The sequence below is a fragment of the Caloenas nicobarica genome, chromosome 4, assembly GCF_036013445.1.
Source record: "Caloenas nicobarica isolate bCalNic1 chromosome 4, bCalNic1.hap1, whole genome shotgun sequence".
Lineage (NCBI taxonomy): Eukaryota > Metazoa > Chordata > Aves > Columbiformes > Columbidae > Caloenas > Caloenas nicobarica.
In genome coordinates this window covers 37,723,307-37,743,232 of record NC_088248.1, presented here as the reverse complement: position 1 = coordinate 37,743,232, position 19,926 = coordinate 37,723,307, and the positions used below count along the sequence as shown (strand labels likewise).

The following is a 19,926-nucleotide window of genomic DNA, read 5'->3' as shown; positions in this document are numbered from 1 at the left end:
CATGGTCTGAAGGGGCAACCACGCAAGTTCATGGAGAAAGGACCCACTGGAAATAATAATAAAGTGCACAGACTCCTTCCTCAAGAAGTCCCTGCAAGACAAGTTGTTGGCTATGGGAAAATATTCTGCAGAACAAGCTGAAAAACAACACTATGCTACCTTTAACCCCACACTTTTTTGCTAGGCACCTGCTGCTGTTTTTTCTTACTTACTTTCCACACCCCGCGACGCCACCTGCGCCACGTTCCCCGCAGGGACAACCAGCCCGGGGCCCGCATCAACTACCCGCCCTTTTTAAATTCAGTCCCGGGCTGCTGAGCCAACTTGACCGAGCATCGCCCAGCGAGAGAGCGGCACCCGGGCTGGGCTCCGGGAGGCACAAGTTTGGGTCACAGCTGCTGGCTACAAGACGCCACACCCGGCCCCCCCGCTCCGCGAAGTGGGAAACCCGACCGAGAGGAGCAGCCACGGCCGGCGGATCAGGCCCCTCCGCGGCTGCTCCCGCCCGCCGGCTGCGGCCCCGCCCCGGGGCCGGTGCTGCCGTGAGGCCCGGGCCCAATAGCGGCGGGGGCGGGGATGGGTGGGACCGCGGGGCCGGGCGTGGCCTGGGCCTGGCCTGGGCCTGGCCAGCCGGCGGCCGGGCCGCGGAGGGGGCGCCGATTAAATACAGTCGGAGCGGTGGGGAGCGGGGTTAGAGATGGCGCTGACGGCGGGGAGGCGGCGGCAGCAGCAGGAGGACCTGGACAACGTGCGTGCGGGTTTGCGGGAGCGGTTCCTGCGGGGCTGAGCGGCCAGGCTGCTGCTAGCGGGGGGCGCTGCCGGGAGAGCGCCTCGCTTCGCGTTTCGTCTCTTCGTTCCACTGCTTTTTGCTGGTTTCGGTACTCAGCGCCGAGGCCTTTATGTTCTTCTTCCGGGGGGAGCAGCCGGCCGAGGCGTCTCGCCAATGGCCGTTTCGGAAGTCAGGAGGCCGGTGGGGCCGCTCCCCAGCCGGGCCGCCCCCCGCGCTGCTGCGGGCAGGGTCCGGGCCCTGCCGAACGCTGCCCCTGTCCGGCCGTGCTTGAAATAACCCCAAGTAACTTGGGTGTGCGGGTGTTTTTCATCAAGGTTATTAATATAATCGAGGCTGCTGCCGTAGCTTGTTTAGTTCTTCTGGGTTGTTTCTTCTGCAGACAGACCCTGTAAGTGTTATCTCCTGTCTACATGCGGTGCGCTGGCCTGACCACGGCGCTTTTCTGTTTATTTGGGTGTTCCACCCGCCTCAGCTGGGCCAGGCTTGCTGGCGATGGCCCTGCCTGTTCCCGCCGGCCCCGCTCCTGGTGCTGGGCGGCTGCGGAGGTGGTCGCAGGCTGGAAACGCATCAGGGGGCCAAGGGGCTGAATGGAGCCCTCACCTGTGCTTTTGGTAGCATCAGTGCCTAACAGAAGGCCCGTGTTTAAGGTGTTTTGGCTTTTAACAGCTGTGGTTTCGGCTCATCTTCATTAAATGAAACCTGTGTTTGATCTAATTAGGACACATTAAGTGATTTTTCTTAATGTCAGATTGACTGCATGGCATCATCTTCTGTCTTGCTTTAATTCCCCCCTCACCATGTTGCCAGTAATAATATCTACTTAGGGAGGTTATGTCATCCAGCACCTCCTAAAGCTAGCTGGATTTCAGGATGCCAGGATGGATTGTAGCCAGTCTCGCAGTAAGTAACATGGTCAAATGTGTTCTGATAAAGCTTTGTGAAGGAGTGCACTGATCTGTCATGGTACTGCAGAAGGGATGAGCTTACCTCTTCCCATTAGACAAAAGATATTGTTCTAAGGAGCATCACTGTTTTTGTGTGAGGTGTGAGCTGTTAACTTTGCTAGTAATTCTGTGTTGGGAAGGAATGAGTCAAGATGGAGACTTCAAGTGCTGGTCCTGCACACTTGCTTCAAGAGCTTTAAGTCATACCTGATCCCTGAAAATGGGGAGTGAGTGACAGAGGGCATCTTAGTACTCTTGCTTCTGGGTTTTATATTGGTGACACAAGAGGAGTGTCACTTGTAAACCTTTGGGTTTGCAGTAAAAGGTCATCTTACCAGGCAGGTGTTTCAACAAGGGTTGTTTACAGCCAAAGACCAGGCTAATTAAAAGGTATCAAATAGGTGAGGGAGGTCTGTTCACACTCTTCTATGGTTGGGTAAGTGTGGTGTTCAGACTACTAAAATTAAACTGATTGCTGGCTGAAGTAACCCTTGATGTCTAGTTCCTTCACTGTAGGCAGCTGTCTGTTGGTGAAATAATACTGAAGAGCCAATCTACATTGTCCCAGCTAATATGAAGTATACACCTGAGTCTAACCCAAAAGCTGCTCTATTTCTCTCTCTTGTGCTAGCATATAGAAGAATGACATGCCTCATTTGTCTTGAGGCTTCTGCTCATTTCTGTCATGGCAAGGAGAAGTCCTTAGTTTAAAACCACTATCTCAGTCAACTCTGGCATGTCTGTCTGTGCAGTCGGGAGTGTGATGGAGTCTGCTCTTTTCTTGTTCAGGAATGTGGTTGGTATCACTCAGGAGAAAAGCTGTCAAAACTTGATTGGGAATCTTGAGCTTCTCTTTCCTGAAGCAACCAAGTCATAGCATGGGACATAACAGAACGCCAAGAGGGAAACTCGAGCATTTTGAGATCTTGTAGTGGCTGTGTATGTTCAGTTTGAGACATACTGAATGCCTGTGTCCTAGCCTGGAAGGAACAGAGATGCATAGCAGTGGGGCAATTTACTTGTCCACAAGGAAAGTTTTTTTCTCTCCACCCATACTTAGTTTTACCTTTTAAAAAAAAAAAAAAGGTATTTCTGGAAACTTACTTAACCAAAACATCTGAGCTGAATGTGAAGCCAAAGCCCCAATACTCGGTGCAAACATGCCAAGTAAGGGCTGCATGTTCTCTAGTGAAAGCAGAGAATGTCTTGCCCAGCAGTTGGTAACATCTTCCCCCTGAACTGCTGCTTCTTTCTTGCCTGGGTTCAGTTTGAACTACTGCTGCAGGTGTTTTGACGTGTCAGTGACTGAATCACCTGACACATACTAGTACACTGCAGCTTCATTACTGCCTCCAACTTTAGTTGGATAGAAGTAAGAATAACAAGGATTTTTGCAGTACCTGTATAAGGTATGTGAGAGAATTTAATTGTCACTTGTTCCACCTTTCCACATGAACATACTAATACTTGAGGCCTCTCTCAGGAGTGATGCTCAGATACTTGTATTACATTTTAAAGACTAAAGGGACTGAGTTCTTACCTAAAGATGTCATGACAGTTTACCTAGAATTTAAGAGTGTGTCTCAAGGTACTAATCTAATTTTTCCCCAGAGCTTGATTTGATAACAGGAAATTGCTAAAACTTCGTACTTTACTTTTAGAGCTTATCTGTTGTTATTATGTCTTCCCCTTCTTTTCCAGGGTTCCTTGGAAGTAACACAGAGTTTGGAAGATGATACCCTACTGGATGCACCACTTATTTCATCTCATACGTTGCATTCCCAGCTGAGGCCAAGATTTCACGCTATCCCAGCAGTCCTCCTTGCCAATTTTCTGTTGCTAATACACGTAAGTTTAGAAAGCTTGATTGCATTACAAATGTTTGCTGTCTCTATTCTGAATTCTTGCTGTTCACGTAGATAGAATTCTCCTGAGGCTTGCAAACACTGTTCTTCCAAACCGGTGAAATATTACTTGCCAATGAATTTTGATAGCGTGAATGCTACATTATACTTGTTGTGTTCTCTCTCTGATTGTCAGTGCTAACATGCTACAAAAAATCTTGTTCTTCTATACTGTTGGAAATGTACTTTTAAAATAATAATACTGCTGTAGAAGTGCTTATACTAGTTATAGAAGGCCAAGATAATTTTGATGCCACGCCTTTTGGAGGCTGAACTTAATGTCACAGGAAAGACTTAAGGTATTTCTTATGGTAACTAAGCAAGTAAAGCTGGGCTTGCTCCAGGGTTTTTTGCATGATAGTGGATGGAGCTACAAAGGTATCAAAATGTTACTTCCTGCTCTGACTTCTAGAGGTTAAGGTTGAAAAGCACAGATAAAGGACAAATCTTGCATGTAACAGTATGAAGGCCTTTTTGAGGCTGTTAGACAGAAGTAGAGATTCCTGTCTAGTAGTGAGTTTATCCTTGATAAGGTGAAGAGACTTATTGTTGCTTGTGAGCATGTGGAAACTAAAAATGAAGAAGGAAGGGTGAACAGCTCTGATCCTGAGATCTAACTGAAATGGTACTTGCATGGTGCTTAGGCACATGGTTCAGCGGTGGACTCGGTAGTGCTAGGTAGATGGTTGAACTCTATCATCTTAAGGGTCTTTTCCAATCTAAAAGATTCTATGATGCCACTAACAGTGACCTGAAGACAGTATGTGTATAAAGCCAGAGAGCTCACGTGGCATGCATGTATATGTTGCTAGCTATATTTGAGCTTCATTTGATCTCAAACAAAAAATGCTATGCCCAGTGCTCTGCAAAACATACTCTCTGCCAGAACTTTAAAAGCACATACCAACCTCTAAGGTCTCTCTTTGGGTAGCTGCATAAAGCTGTTCAAACAATATGCCCGAACTTTCCAATTTCAGCAGTAATTGTTTTGTGGTCCTCTTCATAATATCAAGAAATGCCCCTCTGTCTATCAAGTAGACTTAGGAAAGACTGCTGAATAAACTTTCAAAATTCCTAATGAAAACTGCATATCCAGCCTTATTCCTTTCCACTAACAGAAAAATACTGGTGCCATCCCTTTAGGGTGCCACTTGAGGTCTGCATTATGAAGGTAGATGCTGCTATTGGTAAGAGAGCAGTAAATGTTTTCCCACCTAGCCCTGGGGCATTACTATCTGCTACCATAACTGATTAGCCGAATGTCAGCCACCCAGATCCTAGGAAACTGCTCCCTTTTCTGTCCCCATCACTCCCCTTCTGCTGCAAATGGGAGAAGTATGGGGAGGTGAGGAGAAGGAAAACTGCTGAGGCCTCTGTCAACACACACTTTTCCAGGTAAAGTCTTGCTGCTATTGCTGAACTTGTTGGAGTGAAATGGAGAAGTATCCTTTTCTCTTGGTGAAATACAGCATTATACTTGCCACATGAAATGGTGCTGTCTCTCTTGCTGAAAACATGGATGGGGAAAACAAGCTTATTGAGTTTCTTTCCCCTCTGCTTCTGCAAATGTGCACAAACCTTGTGGGATGTGGAGGCACCGGGTTAGCTTCTGATGCACAGCCTGCCAAAAGGGCAAGTATCCTGGAGAAGTTAAGCCATCATAGTATTATGTGGTAGAGTTGTAATGCATCTCTAAATTTATCTGTATGTAACGTGGAGTATTTTTCCTCCAAATTCTTGTGCCAAGAAATGGAGTCAGGCAGCAAATAGCTGTTTTGTTGGCAGCTGCCTAGTTACATACAGTTCTGGAGTGTGTGGGTAGGATATACTGGAGTGTGGTGGGGCTGGGTTTTTGAGTGACATTCCTTCTGCCAAGCCTTGCTCTTCTGCAGGCTTCTAGCTCCTATCAGGAGACCCTGGAGTGCAGTGTAAAGTGTCCAGGCTAGCAATAATTTCTTTATATTAACCCTGTCTTTCCTTAATCCCTTCTGTGTATGCACACTCACAGAACTGAACTTAAATACTACTTTTTCTAAGAATAACTTTTTGTATATAAAAATCCTCTGTACTGAGGTAAAGCACCTGTTCTTGGACTGTCCTGGAATGTAAGCAAAACATCTTTAAGTGTCACCCTTAATGCCAGCTACTTGTTTCCTCTTGTATACACTGATAGTAGGTGAGTAGAACTGCAATGCCAGGCCATTCCTGCTCACATCACTTTAATATAGCCATTTTCTGCACTGAAATACATTCTTAACACCTGGAAGGAATAGAACTAGATGTGTTGCTGTTTTAAAATGGCAAACTGAACAGTAAATGGACCAAATAAAATATGGGTTAGTTGGTTTATTCTTAGCTTTGTTAGAAACAGAGGTGGTAAAATAATGGATTAAACAAAAGTTTTGTGGATAATCCTCCCTCTTATTTAACTTAATCTAGGTACTTAAATCCCAAATTATCTTGGGATAAATTAATTTGCATTTGAATAATGGTTTTATGGATAGTATAAAACAGACACTTTTTTCCCTCCAATCTTCTGTCCTGTCTGTCCTCTACAATGTCTGGTTTAGGTATGATTATTGTGTGAAAGTTACTTCCCCCTTCTTCCCTCCAACTACATGACTACTCACAACCAGAGCAAGCTAAGCGTGGCTCATATCAAGAGTAATTAAATGGTTCTGAAAGGCTAATATCTGTGAAGGAGGTTTATTGAGAAATGACAAGGGTATGAAAAATAAGTTCCAGGGAGTGGGAAGGGGGTGGTGAGCTCTTAGATATCCAGACAATTGAGTATGGAAACAAAGCTACCAAATGAAATCTGACACTTGGCTCCACCATCTTCAGTTCTGATGTGTTTATCAGTTATGAGATGTAGAACATTGGATGCTTTTTAAGTATCTTAGAGGTACTAGACTTTTGCAGACTTGAGGCAATTTTTTGGTTAAATTTAGAAGTTCTCAATTTACTTGGTGGGAGTTGCTTACGAACTGTTTTTGTTTTCAGTTCTGTTAAAAATATTCCTATTCCGCAGAACGAACCAGGATGAGAAAGTACTGTATTGTTCACTGAATGAAAACGGTAGAGAGTATTTTCTGACAAAAGCATTCTATAAGGGTTAAAAAAAGCCCTCTGTGTATACATACATCTCAGATAATGTGCCTTCTGGTTGGCCAAAAGATTGCTGATGCTGAAAACTTGGAGAAAAGTCTAGAAGATGAGAAAATTTATGGTATAATGGCACTAGTCTGAAAGGATAAATGTATGTATAATCTGACTTAAGATAGTCTAGTCATTTTGATGTGAGGTCTGAGCAAAATGGAAAAAGCTGATAGTAAATATACTAAATAATGATTACCAGCTGGCAAAGATGCCTAGCCCGTGTTAATAATTCACTTTAACTTAATGCTTCCCTTTTTTTTTAATGTCGTAACCTGGAGATTATCCTAATGGTTTTAGTAAAGAGTTGATTTTTTAATTGAAATTTCGAGTTAAAGGAATGTAGAATGTACCAATAAGATATGAGACTGTCCTGCAGAGTGGTAAGTGTAAAGATGTGATTTTTTTTTTTTGAGGGAATATAAATCAAGTTCCCCCTAAAGTAAAAAGACATAGTAAAAAGGTGTTCCGAAATAAGATAAATTCACTATGAAGGGAAGTCTTGGGAACAGTGAAATTGATTTAGAGGAAATTCTGGGAAGAGTGGCAATTCTCAGCTCTGTTCTGCTGGACACTTGTTGCCCTCCTGGAAGACAGTATTAGCACTTAGCAATTTCAGTTATCAATATGTTCCCAGAATTACATGTTGTGGTTGTAATAAGTGTCTAATGTTCTATACATTATCTCAACTCCAGTAAAATCAATTCAGAAAGTAATACATAATGAACAAATTACATAAGCTTGTGGGTTTTTTGTTGTGTGGTGGTGGGGTTTTTTTGTGTGGTGTTGTGTGGGGTTTTTTGTTTTGTTTGTTTTGTTGTTTACAGTTAAATGTTGACTTCAAGAGTATTCCTCTCTGTTCCTTTCTCTTCCAGGTTGCTTTTGTTGTTCTGGCATTTTTAGCAGCCATGTTCTGTTCTTACCCCAATCCAAATCAGGATAAGTGCCCTGGAAACTATACTCACCCACTTAAAGTGCAGACTGTCATAATCACTGCAAAAGTAATTCTGTGGATTCTACATGTTGTGTTTGAACGATACATCCAGCACCACCACAGTAAAGTCAGAAGCAGAGGTTACTTTTCAATATACCGATCAACAAAACATCTAAAAAGGCTTCCACTGCTCATACACTCCACAGGTGAAGTGAACTTGTTCTTCTATTTGTTTTTTCTTCTAAAGCTTTAAACTATGATGCAATAAAAGACTGAAGACTTATATATAAATGTGTGTATTATGAACTTTCCAAATGCCTATGAGTATCTATAAATGATATTTTAGTCAGGTGGACCTCCTGACTGACCTTTCTCACCTGCCAGGTGCATGTCATAAAGAACTTTGTAGTGGAAAAATGCCCACAAGTGTGAAGTTGAGTAAAATATCTAGTCACTTGCTTCTGGTCTTCAGCCATATAGTGTTCAGCCAGCAAGGTCTGTGTTTGGCTGCCAGGGATCTTGATTTGCATACTCATTTGTCTAGTTGGATATGTGGCAAGACTGCTAGTTCTTCCAAGAAGGGTACTACTCTTTTCTTTCTAAGCTCAGCAATTCAACTAGAAACAGATGATTTGCCTGTTGCTCAACAGCTGCCTGAAATCAATAAAATAAGCAATATTCTGGTCTTCAGTGGGGCTATGTGCAACATTCAGCTCTACTTCTGCCTTTTTCTGCTTTCTGTGGAGAAAGGTTGGTGTATGGGAGTGGTTTAACTCTGTTCCAAGTTACATCACTGGCCGGTGAAGCTGAAAGAAATGTTAGTACAAGTAGCTGCTGGAGCTTTTCTAACAGAAACTACCTCAACAAATTTAAAATCCATATAACTGGAAGGGATTTTTGCCACAGAAGTAGCAGGGGGAAGGGAACAGTGGTGGCTTTTACAGTATTTTTGTGTCTGAATCCTATCTCCCTTCTGTAAGTCTTCTGAATAACTGGACTCTTTTTTTTTCACCAAAATTGTTGTTACATGGCCTTGCTTTCTATAAAATCTTAGCTTTATTTCCAGCTAGTCACTAAAAGAGCTGGGCAACTTGATGAATGTGTAAAACCTTCAGGCTATGGCCACTAGATAGAGCTCTGAAGGTAAAGATGTGTTTGGAGCGCAGTGACAAAATGAGGCTACAGCATGTTTAAGGATGTGTTGAAAGGGAGTAAAAGGACTGTTTCTGCCTCTTTGTAATCTGGAATACTTAGCTCTGTCTTCAGTCTGAGATGGAGCTCACTTCTCCCCTATCAGACAAACTCTGGGCATGTGTAGATGCTCAGGTGCAGTCAGTTGTGTGCTGTGAACTTTATGTAAATCATCCATAGTTCAGAAGGTGGTTGGGTCCATTGCTGCAAACTCACTGCACTCCTAATTGCTGCTGATACCACTTCCAGTCACCTAATGCAGTATGAAAGAGAACCGTATAGTCTCCTAGCTACACTAGTGGTTTTAATACACTTAGTGCTTTATTCAGCCACTGGTTATAACATTTCTACAGGAAAGAAAAGAACACTTCACACTCTATATCAGAGGAGAAGAGAGTGTGTAAAGGGGTGGGGGGAAAATACGCTTGTTAGGTCTGTAATTCAACACTTGCTCTCTTTGACTAATGGTGCTCATTTCAGTTAAACTTTCAATAACTTGCAAGTATAAAAATAATAGCCAGGCAACTGATGAAAGCCTATGCAAGTATCTTCCTGTGAAAGGAAGGTGTTTTGTCTTTTTTTCCACCCCCCCCCCCCCCGTTAGCCTCATTTAAATATACTCAAATCCACCACTTGAAGGAAACCTCCCTCTCACTTTGAATTGACTAATGTGACCTCTTAGGAATTTAAATAAATTAATAGTCTCCCAGCAGTTTTGGGGATGGATAGCAGCAACAAGGCTAGAAACTCTAAACTCGCTCATATATATATATATATATATATATATATATATATATATATATATATATATAAAAGGTATTTCTAGTGCATTTCTTCCACTCCTCTTTAAGTGAGAAAAATCTATAAAGAAAATTCATAATTCTCTACCATTACAGTCAAATACTGAAACGAAACCTCATTTTGCTGCCAGCACTTGTAAGCCTGCATCACCTGTTTTTAGGAAATTAGCCAAAGAGGCAAGTAGGATATGAAATGGGAAACCATTACTGAAATGTTGCAGCCTAATGCAGGTACTGGGGATTAGAGAATATGAAGTTATTTCAACAGCTAATTGTTACACCTGTGAAATATTTGTTTTCTAGGTAATGCAGCCCTGCTTTTGATTCTGTCAATGCAGCATTCCTTTCCTGATCACAGTAAGGTGTACCTATATCTTATCCTGGGAGTCCTGGGCCTGGAGCTGATTAGTTCCCTGACATGCTTAGTGATTTACACAGGTGAGAGGCTTGCCTTCTTGAATGAAACTTAGAGTTGCTACTCAACTTTTTGTTTGTGTCCACAGTAACTTATTTGGGGTACCCCAAGACACTTACCTGCAACTATAAATACAGAATGATCCTGTGCTTGTAGAAGAACTAAGGCAAATCCAAAACAAATGGGAAGGTTGTCAGGCTTGATTTGATCTCTAGGTTCTGCTAAATGAAAGCTCCATGTTACCTCAAAGCTGTTGATCCAGTGAAGTGACAATAAATGCATAATTGTTGTGAAAGTATCTTGTGAGCAGGCTTGTCTAGCAGTGTGTTCTCAAATGCATGCACCACAAGCTGTGAAGCAGTAAGAGCTACCTGGCTTAATCAGAACTGCTTGTGGGATTTACATGCAGGACTTGCATAGTTGATAGTGTGATTGTGCCTTACTCTCCAGAGTCTTCCTCGCTCCCCTAATCCCACTCCAAAAGCTTCAGTTCCTCCTTGTCACTAAAATGGAAGATTCCCTCTAATGAATATTTAAAAAATATCATGGCTTTTGGAATCTGTACTCATACTAAAATAAGATACTGCTTCATAAAACTGTGAGGCATTGCTTTATACTGTCACTGTTGGCTTGTAAGGTTATCTGTTGTTAGGCTTGGTGTTAACATATCTAGACTTGATAAACCTCTTTCCATTAAACTGTTTCAGTACTATCTAAAATGTTGATTAATAAATGCTTGAACCAAATAGTTTTATCTGATCTTAAAAACTATTTGGCTTTATGGCTTGCATTAACTTGAATGTAAGTAACTGGGTTTTAAAAAAAAATGAAAAGGTGTAAGACACTAAAAAATGCAGTTATTTTTGCCTGAAGAAAACTAGAGATGTTTACTGTGAATTTCATATGTTTAAATGACATGTAGTTCCTGCTCTTGAGTTAGTTTATGCGTCTGTTTCTGAGATGCTGTTTTCTGATTATTTACAGCTAAACCCAAGAGGATGACACCTTAGCTAAGTAGCCTCAGTAGCACTGGTTTCTCTGGGGCAGGAGGTACAAAACCCGTGGGCAAAACTTAGTTTGCTCTTGACTTCTAATCAAACAGGAGGAAGGTGAATCCTTTGGGACTGCATGAAGCTTAAGGCTTAAAGTAAAAGCCATTTCTGTGGTGATCAGTATTTGTACTAATCTGACTTCTGTTGTGATTTCATAATTAGTAATTAATCTAGGATGTATTTTATTTTGGAGGAGAAAACTTTGTTCTCAGTAATGACTTGCAGAGAAACACTGCCAGGCAGCTTGGTCATATACAAAAATCTATTCTTGACTCTCCTGCAACAACATTGAAATCAAACTGCACCAAGAAATAACGTCCCACCTCTAAACTACATCTTCTCTTACAACTGTGCAGAGGCCCTGGTGCTCTAGGCTTGTCAGGCTTTCCTGTGAATTAAACCAACATGGCTCAAGTGGACCAACTGTCTTCTGGAGCAATAAAGGCAACGCATGGCAGCCCTAGAGAACTATTCCAAGAATGCTGGAGATCATCTCTTCTTTGCATATGCATACTTACTTTCCTGGGAAACTCAGGAAGAGATAAATTGCAAAACTTTAATAGAACATCAGGAAATCCAGTGAAATGTTATTTCTTATCCTGAGGCCTCTTGGAGCTCAAAGAGCTACATTATGTGCCTCTTACCCTGGCAGAAAAGGATAAGTGACTGCAAGAAGGCAGGCTGGCCTTCATAGTAGTAAGGTCTGAGCCTGGACTTCCATAAGAGCTCTCAAACTCTTTCTGTTTTGTCACCCGTAGGGTCTTGTTTCCTGACTTGTACTGTGCTGGTTCCTGTGCCCATCAGATCCATTAACCAGCTTATACTAGGAAGTTGTGAAGGGCAATTTTTTTGCTTTCCAGCTGAAAGAGGCTTGAAGGGTCCAATGAGTCCTGGAACCAAAGTGAAGCAGGGGCAGAGCTGCATTGCTAGGAAGGAGTAAGGCAGTCTCTTCTGGCAACAGTGACCTTATTTCCAGAGCAGCCCCAAACCAACAGTGTAAGCTTCATTCTCAAAACCTTGGTATGCAAAACTAAAGTTTTTTGTAAGTTACATTTTCCTCAAGATGAGGAAGACTTCCAGTCACCAGAGGCTGCCTTTTGCAGAGGGTATTGTAACTTGTTTTCTGTCCTAATACATGTTTAGGTAAGCTAAGAGTCTGCTTGCATGTCTATCTTTTGTGTAGTTGTGTGTTTGGTTGGTTGTTTTTTTTAACACTTTAAGCATCAAACAAGCTCTCCTGAAGCGCAAAACAAATGTATTTGGCCAGTTTTGAAAACAGCCTGAGAATCTGTAGTAATAGTGACACTCCAATAATGTGTTGGTTTTTTTCTTCTCAAACAGCACAGTGTGTGACAATGGAAGCATGAAGTTTCTTCAGTAGGATAATTTCAAGGGCAGTCCTCTGTTCAGGATTAGAGTGCCCCTCTCCACGGCAAGCATTTAGCAGATACCACTCACTGTTAAGATAGTATCAGCTAATGTAGCTGAGCAACAATGAGGAGATTAAGGTCACTTTACACTAGCAACTCATGATCAACCTCTTCCTTGTGTTAATATGTTACTCCTAAATTTTGGAGGGAAGGTAGCACCAGTTCATACATTGTTTCTCTGTGGTAGAATAATTATTTCTTAAGCATTTATGCCTCATTCTAGTAGTTACCTGTAGAAAGTTAATGTATCTGACTTATTTAAATATTGCTGCTTCACAAATAAAAGTGGTGGCATGGAATAACTGATTGTAATTCTAGGTATTTCTTCTTGCTTGGAGCTGTTTTATGAATTGTATGATGCCTGACGTTCTGTGAAGTACTACTGCCTTCTTAAAATTCTCTCCATTCAGCAGTGTATGTAAATATAGCTGTAGCATGCAGAGGCAGGGATTCAGAAGTCTCCAAGGAGTTGCTGTGATTGACTTATAACAGGCTTGACATGTATAAATTGTTAAAGTGAGGTAAATGTGCATGGAATGAAGTATGATACAGTAAGCTGACATTTAGAGCTGTCTATTGTAAGGTTGTTATTGATAGGATAGGGAGTCAAGCTCTAAAAGGTTTACTAAATATATGTATTTAATGACTTTCTTACATACTTCTAGTATCACTTGAGTAAAAGACTAACATTCCCACAAACAAATGTTGGGAATTCCACACCCATTCCTTTGTGGCTTTATTTGTGGAGGAATACAGTCATAGAAATAACTAACCTTTGAGCCTAACTTGTAGTTAACCTCTGGAGGGTCTTAGCATTGTTTTAGCAGGGTGGCCTGTAAGAAACCCCATCATATTATTGACTTGTAAGGACAGTATTTCCCTGCAGTAGCTTGGATTTCTCATGGAGCCAGACTGTAATGTTTTTAGTAGCATTAGATTTATTGCTTCACAAGCAGCCCTAACTGCAGTCCTGAATGTGTCCCCTGGATCTCTTGGTACTTTGCTTTAATCAGGATCTGATACCGAATAGCTTTGAGTATTTTCAGCTTCCTTCCATAAATAATACAGAGAGTGCCTACAGCTTTTCCTACTCCCACTCTTCCCCATTCCATATCTGTTTAAATTTAGTCTTAAACTTTATTCACAGGTGCCCAGGAATGATTTCTGGTTTTGATAGCCAGCACTGCAAGGTTCACAATGTGAAGCTGATCAGAGCTGCTCTGGTTTGAATACTTAATGGCTTTCTGTAGCAGGTCTGCCCTAGTTTTAGAGCAGGCAGACAAGCTGCTGCTTCACTGCAGGTAGTCTAGCTAAAACAGTATTTATCAAAGAACTTAAGTTAGAAGATCTGACCTAGATACAAGTATCAAAACTTTTACAACTTTTTTTTTTATAGTGTGTAGCTTAATTTTTGGCCTGAATTTGGAGACTGAGTCTCAGTACCCTCTCAAAGGCAACTAAGATTTTAGCCTCTCTTAGGTGACAAATTAAACTTTGCAGATGTTAAGCAGTATGTCCAAGCTTTGCCATTTGGGTCTTCAATTCTCTGTGGTCTTCTAAGCAGTAGGGCTGAGGGGAAAAACAAACAAACTGAAAGCCCACCAAACCATCACTAACATATAATCAAAGCCATTCCAGAAATGAGCAGAGAGATTCTTTTTCTTTCCTTCCTCCCCACTCCCCAGATTCCCTTATCTTTTCAGCTCCTACCCTAAGGCAATTTTAACAAAATCTGTAATACGTGATTGTTTTTAACTTGGAACCTGATCACAAAGCTTTTCTTTTGTGGGTTGCTTTCCAACTTTCATTAATAAAACTTTGTTGCAGTGAAAATAAGCAACTTCAATCGTGTGAAGCCAAGACCTGACATAATTGAAGAAGAAAAGATGTATGCCTACCCTAGTCACATTACCTCAGAAATTGGATTCAGGTAATCTTGTGCTGTGTTCAACCATGGTATATAGGTAACACTGACTAATATAATGGCGTTACTTTCTGTAGACTTACATATAATCTTGAATCTCTCAACCAAAACAGAAGTGGGAATAAGTGTTTTGAAGGAAACTATATGCTTAAGGCTGCTATTTTACATGCACAGATGAGAAGTAGCACAATCTTGTACTTTCCACATAATAATGGCAATTTACTATGTTACAGAAATCCTCAAACATGAGGAAAAATGATTTGGCCATTTATGGCTTGTTGCATGTTTTCTTTACAATGTGCTATAAATAACTGTGCTTAATCTGTGTTAGTTGACTTTATATGGGAGTTTGATGAGAGAAACCAGTGTCTTACCCTGTTACTTAAAGTATGCCTACAGAAGCCTAGCTTCTCTACCAGTTTCAGGCAAAAAAATATAAATTCTGGACAGTTCATAGACAAAGAAGGAAACTTTGCAGCTTCGTTCTGTGCCAGCAATTGGACATGAGATTCTAGCAAGGGATTTGGAATATATATCCACCTTGGGAAGGTACTTTAAAGGTGGGTGGGATACATAAGAGGTAAGAAAGTTCCTGGTGAGACAGAGGTGGTATCCAACACGCACCTCACTAGCACTGAGACTTCTGGCTTGCTTGTCCTTTATGTACCTTCTGACTGCTTGAGCATCTTCCAGTTGCTGAAATGAGTCTGATATGACTTAACAAAAACCAATCATCAAAACACACATGGATTTCCATACAATAATTTATTTAGGAGTTTTCTGATACAATGACTTGCTTTTGTATGTGTGCCTTAGTAAAAAATTGAAGTGCAGAGGTGACTAATACTTTGACATTTCCCCTGCTGTTACAAATGCAGCATGCACATGCTTTTATGGAACTTGGAAGTAGATGTCCAGGATACAGGAAGGATTTAGAGTTGTCTTGAATTTTGGTATAATGTCTGACTTCCATCTTGATGTAAACACCACGGTGAATGCATGGTGGACCTCATTCCTTTCTCATTCAGCTTCTCCCCTGAGAAATTCTCAAATGCCCAGAGAATGAGTCTTCAACAATGACCAGCTGAGGAAAAGACTCTGGATTTTTTTTATTAAAGAGCATAAACTTCCTGTGAGAACTGATTGCAAAACAGTTATTTTAATTCAGCTCTATACAAGTTTGACTCTCTCTCCCTTGAGAGTTAAGGTCTATTGAAAAGTGAATCCTGTCAGCCCTTTGGTTGACCCTGGCTGTAAGAATGTTTTTTGAATATTATGACCTCTACAACCCAGGCTACGGATCAGGACCTCTTCAAGTTGGTTGTACAGATGACTGGTTAAGGTTGCAAGCTTTCTATCTACAGAACTTACTTTTTCCAGTTTAACTACAGTAGGTTTTTTTAATTGGACCTAAGCTTTTTCCCACTCTAGCTGTCCTCCTTGTCACTTCGTAAGAACTATGAAAAGGGCAGTGTTACTTCACAAAATGCTGCAAGGCTGAGGAGCAACTTTCTAAGCTCCAAGATGCTCACATGTATACTGAAAGGGGAGATTCCCAAGTCAACTAGAAAAAAATGTGTAAGGGAAGACTGGAATATGCTCAAGCATAGGTACTTGTTCTTGCTATACTCTTAGAAGTATTTATTATAGATTTGACAAAATTCTCTACTTTTACAGATTTTTCTCAACTTGGCTTTACTTAATGTTGCAGTGTTACTATCCTAATTAAAATGAAGGATGTCTGAAAGCTGGAGATATTTTAAGTGGGAGGTTTGCTGTGCATGGGGTAGATCTGAAATGATGCTGTTATGGTCTTGTGACAGATAATATCACTGTATATAGTAGTACATCATGTATGCTACTGCAGGTTCATCAATAAACTTCTGTCTTAAACAGCTTATGATCCCCCCAGCTGAACAAAAACATTATGGCTGCTTAAAATAAACTTCCTAATGTATTTGGAAAAGGTGCCACAGATTTCTCAGTATATTTTTGGCATGTTGTCTGGCTCACTAACTCAAGTTTCTTAAACAGTAAGAATGTTCATACTACTACAACTTTTCTGTAACTGTATAGTGGGAAATACCTAACTCAATTATGTATACATGGCATGAAGTTCAGACAAACTTTTTTCTCTTCCTGCTTTCTCATTCAAAAGGAAGGTTAAACATAAAGGTGTTGTAGATTGTCTCCTTCTTCAAAAAAACTAGCTGAGATCAACAAAATTAAAACTGAAGGAAGAAACTTGTTTAAGTATTTGTTGATTAGCTCTGACACTTTGTGTTAGAAAGCTGCTGTCACTTATTAAAACCCGTATTCACTTTTGTTGTTTCAAGGGAAAATTCAACTTTAGAAGAGATAGTTGAGAAGCAAGGAGATGTAATAGAATATCTTCAGCGACACAATGCACTGCTCAGCAAGAGACTATTGGCACTAACATCTCAGCAAATCAAAACTTAACAGCATTTAGAAAACAACTGCTGGAGCTCTGGTGGGAACACAAGGTAATGTAATATCCAGACTGATTTGTACAGATGACTCTTCTTCGATCATCTTTCACACTTTGAAATAGAAGTTAAGATGGAAGAATGAGCTCTGCATATGCTCTAAACCTGTTACAACTGGACACTCTGCCTCTCAGTTCTGGAGCTTCGAGGATTTTTAATTCCTAATAGGTTAAACTTGGATCTGAGGTAATGGTTTAACTTTGTTCAGTTGTTGCCATTGTTTTGTACTGCTGTAACCTTTAAGCTTCAAACTACCAAAGTATTTTATATTTCTAGAACACAAATTTGTTCTCTAGAAAAATCTGACTTCACAAAGGATGTCTTTTGAGTTTCTAGTGCTGAAGCTGAGACTAGATGTGTTCTGTCACTGAGTCCCATTACTTCTCATGTTAGAGGTGGTGTACTTCAATAATCCTATACAACATAGATACCTGCTTTCTAGATCAGCCTCCTTTTGTACTTTGTCAAGAAAAGGAATTAAACTGTTGCCTGTGCCAGTGGGAAAATTTAGCATCCAATTTAGGATTAAAAAAAAAAAAAGCAGCGGGTTGTCCTAGAATGGCAAATCTCATGTGTGTGGTACAAAACAATCTCATGATAGGCAATTTGAGCAGTTTTTCAGAATTCTGGCTTAAAAACCTGTAAGAGGGATATTTAGGGCTGATGACTTGCTAGGAGTCTGGCTAGTAATCAAAGATTTCTACTCTGCCGACTGAACTAACTGAATGGGTTTAAAGATACATCAGTTACATGCATTCTTGCTCTTTACTTTGACCCTTAAAATGTCAACATCTTGAATCAAAAGCTAAAATGGTGTATGTGGGAAGGCAAAAAGCAACAGAAGACAGAAAGGTCTTCTAGAAGTTAGAACCTAAAACTATTGTTTCTCCATCTCATGGGTTTATTGGGAACGCTGGTGAAAGAACCATTCTGTTCCAGGTACTACTTTTGTCTACCAATGTAGACCAAGAATTATTTTAGAAACCAATACCTCTGTGGGAAGATGGGTGATCGCTAGTCAAAACTGGGAGGAAGGCTCTCATGAGGAGTAGTCTTGCGGTTCAATATAAGAAAACTAAAAGAAAATCCACCTTACCATCTTACTTTGGTACTAGGGCACAACTTCAGAAATAATTAAACTGTTCAGTGTGCCACAAACATGGGTGGTGTCTCATTTAAAGAAAAATAAACATTGGAGGTTTTGCTGCTATCAACACTAGATTGTTCTCATTAACTGTTGAAAATGCATCCAAGATTTTATAGTATACATGTAATGAATACAAATGTTTTTGGTTTTAGAACTTAGGTTTTGATGTGATTGTGTATATCAATTTATATAATTTCTATGAAAAGCAGTAAAATGTGGCTGAAGTTCATGCACAATAAATGCAACTGAGGACAAGTGTGAATTCTGTCATTTCTAAGCTCATGTACAGCTGGTGCAGCTTGTTTCAACAGGTAATCTGTGCAGGTTTTCTGTTTTGCTGGAGTTCTCACAGCACAGTTTTGGTGCTTAAAACTGGCTATCCTTGTCACAGAACAGTTTTTGGCTGTGCATTTGTTTTGAAGCTTTAGGCTTAGTTTTATTCTCTTTCCTGGGTGACATTTTTCGATTGCACTTCAGACCTTCCCTGCTACTCCTGTTTCTCTCCAACATAGAGGAATAGGCTGTGCAGTGTAGCAGAACAACTTTACTGTATTTTTGAGGGCATTGCTCATAACTTCCTCATTTTATCCAAGACTGCTTAAAGTAAAACTTGGATTAACCAGCAGTATTGCTTTCCATGGGACAGGGAAAGTGCAGGTTCTATCTCCTGCACATTGTAAGTGAGAGCTCTTAAGTACACAAACTATTAACAACCTTGAACAACCACCCCTCATTTTTGTATCCGTATCATACCCTCACCCTATTGTGATTAAGCTTCTGAAAAAAACCAAAAACTTTTGCACACTTGTACAGGCTCCAGATAGGATTGTCTCACCTCCGGCCATGCTCTGGCTGCACAGAATTGCCACCCCTAACCCCCGGCCACAGGGGAGGTAAGCAACTTTACTGTATTTTTGAGGGAATTGCTCATACCTTCTTCATCTCATCCAAGCTCAGCCGTGGCCTCACTGCATCTGGCATCTGATGCAGAGTCCTAGTTTTTCTAGCTATGCTCATCTTGTTTATCTTAACTTTAGCCTCCACCAGAGTAGGGTTTGGTGCTGGGTGTTGTGGTGGCTGATGCCATCTGACCAGCTTCGGAGCAGCTCGAGATCTGTCACCAACAGCGCAGCCTGGTAACCACCCCTGCAGCCTCAGCAACTAGGGGAAGTTTCAGGAAAAGAAGAATCACCTAGTGAACACAGTGGTTTGCACATGCTCTGCTGCAAACCATCGCAGTCCTTCTCAGGCACGCTGTGGCAAACCTGCATGTAGGTGAATGCACGTGAGTCTGAAGAGCTAAAGAAATGGGTGGTGCTCTTAATGTAATTACAGCTGCTGAAATGCATAAATATTTGTAGGCCTGTGGTCTTAACTTGGTAAGATATAGCAGATTGCAACCAGGGCAGCAAGAAGATAACAAAAAAGGAATATTTCCTAATGCATGTTGCAATTGTACATTAAAAAAAAATCATATTCTTATTCAGTTTGTACCTCAATAGCTTTTTGTTGCTGTAGAAAAACAATGTATAAGTTTTTCAGGTTTGGGAAAACAAGTATTTCAGACTACCTAAGAAACATAAAAGATTCAGGGCTGCCCAAAAAATGTTCACACTGGGTTTTTTAATTATAATTATTTTAATTTCTAGATGTAATGCTGAGATGTGCTAAATATTTTGTACACATGAAGGAAAAGACATTGTGATCATCTCTTACAAAGGCACATCATGTA

At 40.9% G+C, this 19,926-nt stretch overlaps 1 protein-coding gene across 2 annotated transcripts; it reads left to right on the top strand.

Moving 5' to 3' along the window:
- Positions 1–595: 595 nt before the first annotated feature.
- TMEM192 (transmembrane protein 192) lies at positions 596–18,490 on the top strand. Of its 2 annotated transcripts, none has more exons than XM_065633868.1 (6): positions 596–748; positions 3,436–3,582; positions 7,670–7,934; positions 10,023–10,157; positions 14,444–14,546; positions 16,877–18,490. In XM_065633868.1, exons 1-6 carry the CDS (start codon positions 698–700, stop codon positions 16,998–17,000), a joined length of 825 nt encoding a protein of 274 aa, XP_065489940.1. In that variant the 5' UTR covers positions 596–697; the 3' UTR covers positions 17,001–18,490. The 2 variants fall into 2 exon arrangements, with proteins under 2 accessions (XP_065489940.1, XP_065489941.1); XM_065633869.1 differs by lacking the exon at positions 596–748 and adding an exon at positions 1,601–1,690.
- The last annotated feature ends 1,436 nt before the right edge of the window (positions 18,491–19,926 follow it).